The 9859-nt window shown below is 41.1% G+C and overlaps 1 protein-coding gene across 1 annotated transcript in view; it reads right to left on the minus strand.

Moving 5' to 3' along the window:
• Positions 1-9589, minus strand: part of tex264a (testis expressed 264, ER-phagy receptor a) — a 77296-nt gene extending 67707 nt beyond the window's left edge. The window contains exon 1 of the mRNA XM_028575979.1: positions 9096-9589. Within this exon, the coding sequence (XP_028431780.1) occupies positions 9096-9353 (258 nt within the window). The 5' untranslated portion in view covers positions 9354-9589. The remainder of the gene's footprint in view (positions 1-9095) is intronic.
• Between the last annotated feature and the right edge of the window lie 270 nt (positions 9590-9859).

The following is a 9859-nucleotide window of genomic DNA, read 5'->3' on the forward strand; positions in this document are numbered from 1 at the left end:
CTTACTTTCCTCACTGTATATTCTGATTTGTTTTCATTTAATGTAGATAATTAATTTAGAACGGTAAACGGTCAGTTTTAGAACTCGTTAGTAGGTGTCCTATATCACTTTTTAATGGACACCCTTCAGCCAATCAGAATCGAGTATTCACCCAGACCATGGTATAATACTGAATAATAACCCAGCCCTATGCCATATTAATGTAATTGTCTAAGACCTTTGTTTCTTAGCCTTTTTGGGGATTTTTTAATCTTCTCATTTTAGTGGATTTATCTGCAAGGGTTGGTCTGCATCTCCCTCTTTCCTAGATGAAGGCTTTAACTGTATGGGCTGTCAACCAGCCTCCGGTACAGAGCTACTCCTTGTCAACACTGGTGGTCTATGATAAGACGCAACAATAACCATTCAAACACAGAGGGGATAACAACTGTCCTCCCTGGTTTTGCTACAGTATCTTACCATCTCGCCATCTCTCATGCTCGCCGCACTGATAGAGAGTGTGTTAGCCAAACCAGTAGTTCACTAATGATATCATTCAGGGCTCTAGCTATCATTCACATCCCACACAGTGGCAAGAACAAACAACAGCCTTGACTGCATCTCATCTTTCCTTCCCTCCAGATAGAACACCCAAGAGACTACAGGCAATTAGGAAAGAGAGGAACACCACTCCATGTGCTTGACTTGCCTTCCCCACCAAAGTTGTTTTGTTTGTGTCTGAAATTCTAACACCACTAAAAAGGTAGAAATTCTGCAGCACTCTAAGTCAGCTGCTGCCAAAGCTGTTTTTTGGGAGACAGTGTGTGATTCCATTTCTCACAGGTAGCTGAGGAAAGCCAACTGTGGCTTTTGATTGACCTGGGTGAAAATAGGAATACTGTGGAGGTTTCTACCTTTCTAAGTGAACACTGACTGTACCAAGCTGTAGAAAACCAATGCAGTTAACAGTGACTTGTAAACTCCACTAAATGTACAACAAAGCTATCTGCAAATGTTTAATTTCATCCTAAATGTGTCTCTGCTGATTTAATGTACGGCACATATTCATTTCCTATATTTCCCTATGCTAAGCGAGCTCGTTAAATCCTAAAAAAGACCTATACAGCTAACTTTTGCAGAGCTAATGGCCCAAGGGACTTAAGATGGCTTCCCCTCACAAATTCGCATCTCTACCAGATTCCCCTAAGCCAGGTCTCCAAGGACCTGTTGGGAAATAGTCATTTCAAAAGCAATTATTTGCATTAGGCTACAACCTTTTTTGATGGATGAGGGCACTCCAATAATTAAAAAAAGGTATGGCTGACAGAGGTAATTCTTTGTTAGCAGACACGTAATAAGGATTTACTCTCTTCATTTTTTCCTTCTCTTAGTCCTGTTATGTTTTCCCTTCTGCCTATAACCACATGGGATGCATTGGTTTGAGTGCTGGACCTGTTCACAAATGTTCAAATGTTTGGGGAGGACAGGGACAAACAAGGCAAGCATCACCACGCGAGGACTAGGTCTGCCAACAAAATGCGAAGCTAAATTAGCAATTCTTTAAACCAATCACAATCGTCTTGGGGCGATAAAGAAGAAGACATACTTTTATTGATCCCCAAGGGGGGAAATTCCATTTTTACACTCTGTTGATATTACACATTACACAGGCCCGAAATACACACACATGTACAAACAGGACTATACATGCATCAATGGAGAGATGTCAGAGTGATGGGGCTGCCCATGACAGGCGCCCCGAGCAGTTGGGGGTTCGGTGCCTTGCTCAAGGGCACCTCAGCAGTGCCCCAAAGTTTAGGACACAGTGTTATGAGGATTTACTCTCTTCATATTTTCCTCCTCTTAGCCCTGTATGTCTTCCCTTCTGGCTATCACCACATGGGATGCATTGTTTGAGGGCTGGCCCTGTTCACAAATGGTTAGGGAGGACAGGGACAAACAAGGCAGCCAACACTCTGCACTTACTGTACCTTGAAGACAGGATCATAATGTGAATGGGAGTGATTAGTATTGTTACATCAGCTCCCTCTTTAAACAAACCACATAAACTATGTGAAGGCAACACAGTAGTGGTGCTGTGAAGCAGGACACAATAACTTAAAATGAATAAATACATTTCTCATTTCATTTATTAGGTTTTAAAGGCTGCCATGTAGTATGCAATTCAACAACTTAAAAGGGTCATTGAAATAAAAAAATAAAGAAAAGGTGAGCGAAACATCACATTTGCCCTTCATGCTCTTGTTGGCGAACTGGGTTCACCATTTTGCCAGAATGGAAATGAAAAGAGGCTGTGGATCCTTCACTGCACTGCAGTCAATAAATCAGCAAATTAGGAGCCTCTCTGGGCTTCTACTCTGTCTTCACATCAAGGTGTGACGTGAAGCATGACAAGCAGCAAATGTAGCATTCATAAAGAACACATCAAGTTTTTGAAGAGCGCATAATGACCCAAAACATTTCCCCCACAGTCCAATCCAAATCCAATGCATCCAATAAATGCTTCACACAAACAACACACATCACTGCCTTTGCTTGCAGGAGAGCTCTCGCTTTATCTGTTCAGCAGTTGACAGTATAACTTTTTTTTCTACATCTGGAGGACCGAGACAGATGGTGTTAAGGCCACTTCCATGAACAAGCAAATTACCCTACATATGTGGAGCAAGAAGAACAGAAGACTACAGGATAAGCAATCTCTCAACAAGAGCTGTCTTTCGCCTCAGTGTGTCAGAGCGTTAACCTGTCTTAGCTGATTGGAAGCCATTCACCCCCCCACAGGCAGACAACGCAGCAGAGACCAAGTCACCAGGAGGGAACTTGAAACTAATAGGGATGCACAGCACCGGGGCCGCATGTATGCTGCGATGGACTGTTTGCAGCTGAATTAATGGGAGCAGCAATTGCAGTAAAGGAAGTATGCTTACCCAAACAATGTAGTTAAAGCAAACTGATTTAGCAATTTGCTAATTTTAAGCTAACTAAAGAAATGTTGCAAAAAAAGAAATGCGTATTAGGCACGTTCCCATCAACTGGTTTAAACTACTGTAGGCTACAGCGTCTTTTCATCAGAAAGTAGAAGTAGAGGTTGCTAACCAGAAACAAAATAAGTCACCTTGGCCATATAACCACATCTAAAGAGAAAAACAGATAAAGGAGACGTCATCAGGAAATTGGCAAGTTTAATTGTGGCAAGCTATAAACATATGTGCATAAAAATATGTGAATGGAAACACGGCTAGTAAGGCTCATTTTACAATTTGGGGACACAGAAAAGCCAACCATCCCACTGACTGATATCAGATTAAGCCACCTGAATATGTCAGCGCTTCTTATGATTGTGAAACTTATTCAAAACATCAATATGTCCTACTTTGGAAGGGGGGGCCCTTAAGCACCCAATTCAGAATATATATCTTCTGCAGTGACGAGGCGTGGGCCCCAATGGTCCCGAGTCAGGAGCCAGTGGAAATCTTTTTTCCTCTCTTTCACCAAGTGCAGCTCTGTGCCTTTAGGCTGTGCTCAGACTTAGCTGGTAATTACACATGGCATCCTGGGAGTTCTGGCATGTATAATTACTGGCATGGATAAGCAGCCTGCTAGAGGCAGGACTCCGTTTTCTTTCGCCACAGTCGTTGAGTTGGTTCACCACTCCTTGGCCAGCTGGACATATTGTGGCACTCCTCCAGCCAGATGTCACAGAGCAGGGAGCTAATCTTCTCCAATAGGAGATATGAATGAATTCCTCCCTCCTGCATAGACTTACTTCCTTCTATACAAATGTCCAACTCTCTTCTCCACATCCTTGCTCTCTGTAAGCAGCTCTGATAAATATTCGCCTGTATAACCCAATATCTTGTGCATCATACCACACGGCGAAAAGCCAATACATGTCACAGGATTGATGGCGAAGAGGATTTTAAGGCATTCTTCACCATCATGTTTCATTGACTAATCGTAACATGTCAGCTTGTAGATAATGTCTTCCTTTCTACAGTTTGTGAAAACGGACCAAAATGGCATCCTAAAAATACACTCAACAGTTGTGTTCCAGGATTTAAAAAAAAAAAAAAGCTCCCCATGTAATAGATTCAGTCTGCCTTCTCATTTTGTAGTATCACACTCGTTGTACAGATGTCCATAAACATTAATGGGGTGCTTTACTATAGGGAGAGCCGGCATGTCCACAATCTTGCATAATATTGACTTGAAGACCTGTGGGACCAGACTGCGATCAGCGTGTTTATTTCTCATTTTATATCCACCTTTATAACTCCTTGCCAGAAGCCCTGCTTTCATGTTGTTGCTGTCGACAGACAGACAAGCGGCAGTAAAATGCTAATAAATATGACTAGGAGTGCAGCGATGCTCAGCGCTCTAATCTGAAATTCCGATTGATGAACTGAAGCACTGCGAGCCTCTCAAGGTGAGTCAGAGACCTACCAATTTATACCCCTCTTCCAAGGCAGTTGCACACCTCACCTCATCTCTCACTGCCATTCCCATATACATCTACACATGACATTTCATTTTCTCCTGCTTGTCATGGGGAGCCACGAGTGGGTTTGCTTCAGAAGCTAAGACAAAGTGGGAATTCAGTAGATCAGAGGATGAACCAAACAGCAGCTCTAGTTTAGCCTCGATACAAACACAGCGTCAGTGTCAGAGGCTGCAGCATTTGGGGGTGATTTTATCAAGTATGGACAGACGTTGATCCACTACAGAGAGCATGATGGTTAAATAAATTAACTATCCATATATTTCTACTACCTACTAATTATATCTAGACAATGAAATTGCATGTATCTTTGAGTTCCTTACTCTATGGTAGTTTATTGTTCATTATACACATGCTGGCCTCTGAGCATTCACTACTGTCCACTTTATTAATGAATTTTGCTCAGGGGGTTTCCTTGAAGACTGCCTGTAGATTTTTTACTCCTAGCCATTCTACAACGTAACAAGCTACAACCCAGGATTTCAATGATTTACAGGACTTGGATTTGTTCCAATACTTTTAGAAGTACACATTTAGAGCCTGAGGCAACTTGGCTTTGAATGGTATAGTAAGGGGTGTTTAAAGTGTAACTCCCAATGTTGTGGGTCACTGTGTGATTGACTATTAACTAGCTTGATTCTCGCGATATCACAAGATCACACGAAAATCCATCTTGGCAGGCTTCAATAAAGTGTTTTGTGTCCGAGCCACCGTGGTTCGGACCAATCAGCGCCCTGTGAGCAGCTACAGGCAGCTATGGGCGTGGTTAAGGTGTATGTGACAACGCGGAGAGGCGGCTGTGGGTTCAAAACAACAATAGTGGCTCCTCAAGATGTTAGTGTAGAAGATGCTGCAATAGCATCAGTTATATCAGAACTGTAGAGAATGTCTTCATTGAAAGAAGAGCAAAGAACGACACTGAATTAGATCAGGTCTCTCTATTGTATGACTGTGTTGCAAAGTGGCATGTAGGCCTAATTAATGACTAAATTATGCTGTGTGGCAGAAAAAAAAAATTATGCATTACTGTTACGGAGTATAATTCTTTGACATTGTATGATTTACAGTTACTCTCTAATGTATCATGCTGTTGTGGGCGTTTCCCATGTTTTGCCGGAAGTTAGAGCAACTAGAGGGGTTATAGGTTATATGACACCATTGACAGGCGACAAAATGGCACGCTCCGTGTTAAAATAACAGATCTCTATCTATCTATCTATCTATCTATCTATCTATCTATCTATCTATCTATCTATTTATAAATAAACATAGGTTTAGTTGTTTTAAGACATTTTAATGCAGATTCGATTCCTGGCCTCGCAGTCCCATGTCGAAGTGTCCTTGGGCAAGACACTGAACCCTGAGTTGCCCCCGATGCTGCGCATCGGAGTGTAAATGTGTGTGAATGTTTATCTGATGAGAAGGTGGCACCTTGTATGGCAGCCTCGGCCACAGTGTATGAATGTGTGAATGGTTCCTGTACTATGTTAAAGCACTTTGAGTAGTCGTTAAGACTAGAAAAGGGCTATATAAAAACAGTCCATTTACATTTTAATAAAAAACTGTTTTATTCACGAAAACATTTAGAAATACTACACTACACTACCCACAATATTAAAGTGTAACAGCAGCATCTCTGATTGGTGGAGCTCACTGTTATCTTAGAAATTATTACCGCACCCGCAAACGGTTTGAAATCTTACTCTATTCTATGATGAAACACATTTTTGACTGAATGAATTATAAGGGGGCTAAGTCTCACTACTTAGCCTATGCCATGGTAATAAATGAAGTATAACAATCAATATGGTTTTGAGGATGGGCCTCCCTTCCACACAACTCAATTCCAATGCCAACACTGTCATCTAGTGGCTGTAGTGTGCAGTAAGCAAACAGGCTTATAATGTCCAGTACAGGGGAAGGCTGAAGTACGGCATATACTCACTAATTAACAATATTTTCTTAGTAAATACTCAAATACAAGATGTAGCTTAAAAACTCTGCTCATTGACTTAATGGAGAAATAAAAGAGACAGTTTCAGTAGTTTGTGAATACTTCCCTATACTTTCTAAATTTAATAAACAGTGATCTGAATGGTAACCACTTAGAGGAAATTGATTCTGGCCATGACTAGGCCTACATCTCTGAGACCTGGTGGGCTCCAGATAATACAAAGACATGTGTTCCATTCTTACATCCAAAATGTGGTCACCACCATGTATGCAAGATGCCATTAATAACACAATTGTTTGCATTAACAGTCAGCTCTGTTAGAACAACTGTGTTAATTTTTCCTTAAAGAAATCCTGTCAAGAACAATTAGGAATTTTTCCCTATTCTGAGCTGTTGATTTTACTGATTTGTACCATTATTACACACAATACTAAACACATTTGAAGACTTAAGGGCACAGCAGCACAGTGAGAGAGTTAGTTGCCTTGGGCTCCTAAACTTCGAGTAAGTTCAATTAAAAAGGTCCCACGGGGAGGGTGTGGCCTTGACCAACTGCCACTTTGCTTGTTTGAAAGCCATGATGTCTCTCTCTCATGGGTGGGCCAAATTCTCTGGGCGGGCAAAGCAGAGAAAGGGGAGGTAACCTTGCTCCTTATGACCTCATAAGGAGCAAGATTCCAGATCGGCCCATCTGAGCTTTCATTTTCTCAAAGGCAGAGCAGGATACCCAGGGCTCGGTTTACACCTATCACCATTTCTAGCCACTGGGGGACCATAGGCAGGCTGGGGGAACTCATATTAATGTTAAAAAAACCTCATAAAGTGAAATTGTCATGCCATGGGACCTTTAATGACATAATGTGGTCTAATCTATATCTACAAAGAAGTCAGAGGTCTAACATCCTCAGATTAAGTCAAAACAGACAGACCCCAGAACAGAGTCATCAGATCCTTATAGAAATCTCTCTGCCCTGCAGAGACTTCTGAACATTCTATAATGGCCCCTTATGATCCAGACTCTCCACACAACAGCAGAAAAGCTCCTCAATGAACCTCCTGCCACAACTTTCCACTGGCATGACTCACAGTCAAGGTTTCCACTAAAGCCTTTACTTAAAAAAGGACAGCACACTAAAGAGAAAATGGCAAGGGTAAGCAGAAAGACAAACACAAAGTGTCGCCAGTGTGCCACATTCTTTTTTCCACAAAGGATAAGTAGGAACCAGTAACCATAAAACACAATTGGCTTAATAATACAAAGAACAATCAACTCCATGGTCATTATCAACTACTCAGAGTTACTGTGTAAATATGGCTAATGTGCCAAAAGCCTCTGTTTTGCCATACTGTTTGTCAAATTACTTAACTAAATCGGCCATAACAAACAAAGCACTCAAATGTCAACAGAAAGGACACAATATAAGATCCATTTAAAGAAAAAAGAAAAACGGGTTGTACAGTTAATTTTGTTGTTAAGTCACAGATTAAGATATAAATAGGCAATGTTCTGCCTTTGTGAAATTTTACCATGTGTGTACTCTTCCTGCATCAGCTGGGAACTCAGTAATCAGTCCCATCTAACAAGCCGCTGTTGTGCAGACATTTTTGGTTAAGTAAAAACACAACTTGTGATGAACGACAGATCTCAGCTGAGGAATGACCCATTTATACAAAATTTGGTTTCGGATTAGAATCGGAATGAAATAAGGAGATGCATTGTTTCTCGCATCTGGATTGTGACTAACTTCATAATCATTTAGCCTGGACTTAAAAGTGTACACAGACATGCATCACGTCTCTTCAGACACATGTGAAGAGGCTGTTTTTGTCCTTCTAGTTTGGCATCTGGTTACCATTTTTGAGTCAAAAGCAGACTGGAGCCACAGATGAGAGGGAGGAAAGTATCAACAGTGCAACGTGGCATTGAACAGCTGACTGGTTTCATCATCCAGGCTCAGTTCCTTCCAACGGCAGCTTGTATATTTACCGCTTGAGCCAGACATGCTGAATTACAGTAAATAACATCTAGTTATACAACACATTACACTTCCATGTCACATCTCCAAAGACCTTCAGACAGGACCATTTCTCAGTAGATTGTAAAAACGTATACAACTTTTTTTTAGAGCTAAACGATCATTTGATTAATGGATTACTTAATGGACAGAAAATTAAAGAGCAACAGTTTATTCGTTTTAGTCCATTTTAAGGAAAAAAACATGACAATTTGCTGCCGTTCTTTGTCATATGACAGTATGTGAAATATATTTTTGGTTTTGGACTATTGGCTGACATCAAGCCTCTGGGACTTTTTTCTTCTTTTTGAACATTTATTTATAAGCTCTATTTACATTACACTTTCATATCTCCAAGACCTTAAGACAAAACTGCTGCTTATTACCCTCCATAAACAATCACAACTCATTAGATACTCTGAAATGGTGCAAATCTAAGTTATAAATACATAATATCAAACTCTTATGTGACCTTTAAAACTCTGGCCAGGTCAAACAAAGCATATCTCACCAACTGTAACATCTTATCAGGAAACAAGGTACATTAGGTTTTGTGGTCATGTCATGAGGTCCAGTGTAATCAGTGCTGTGTATTTAGACTAACGGGGGCTGAGTCCTCGGGTCTCACCTGCTTGGGGTCATCGTAGAAGACACCGACGGTGCTCAGCTGTGGCCCAATGCTGCAGCTCTCTGTGTAGGCTGCACCGCAGTCCTTGTATGATCCCTCTCTGAACTTATAAGCAATGGTAACACTTTTGACAGGAGGTGGCCCAGTCTTTATAATCACATCACACAGTATTCCCGAGTATAGCAGGAAGCCACCAACTGTCACAATCAAACACACCAGGAGCACGACTAATAAGAGCACCAGAATTAAATCAGACATAATTTCTTCTCGTACAGCTGCAGTCAATGCAATCAGCAAAAATATCTGTCTAGCCTAAAAAAAAAATACGTCCTCCTCCGGGTTACACACACCGAGAGTGTGGTCCAGCTGCTTCACACGACAAAACGTGGCTATACAAGAGACAGTTTTAATTTGGTTTTCACAGTCGCAATAACCTGAAACGAAGGAGAAAGCAGTCGTTCGAGTTGACAGGAAAGACAGTTTGTTTATGGTATTTCCCCAAACACTGAACATGCTTCCTGGATGGTGCATTCTCTTCCGCAGAGGGGGGTAGCGTCACTGTATTTTTTTTAAACGACTGCTTTCTATAGATTAATCACAAAATATCGGAATATCGAATCAACATAATATGTACAAACAATCAATACATGTGACTTATCTTAATCAATGTAAACCTTAGTTATTGAAGATAGCATTCGCTTTTATGGCAAAATCCCCCCTTTCCATTTACGTGGTTCAACCCAAGAGCTGTACAGAAAGATGTA

Source organism: Perca flavescens, chromosome 4 (assembly GCF_004354835.1).
Source record: "Perca flavescens isolate YP-PL-M2 chromosome 4, PFLA_1.0, whole genome shotgun sequence".
NCBI classification, from domain to species: Eukaryota; Metazoa; Chordata; class Actinopteri; order Perciformes; family Percidae; genus Perca; species Perca flavescens.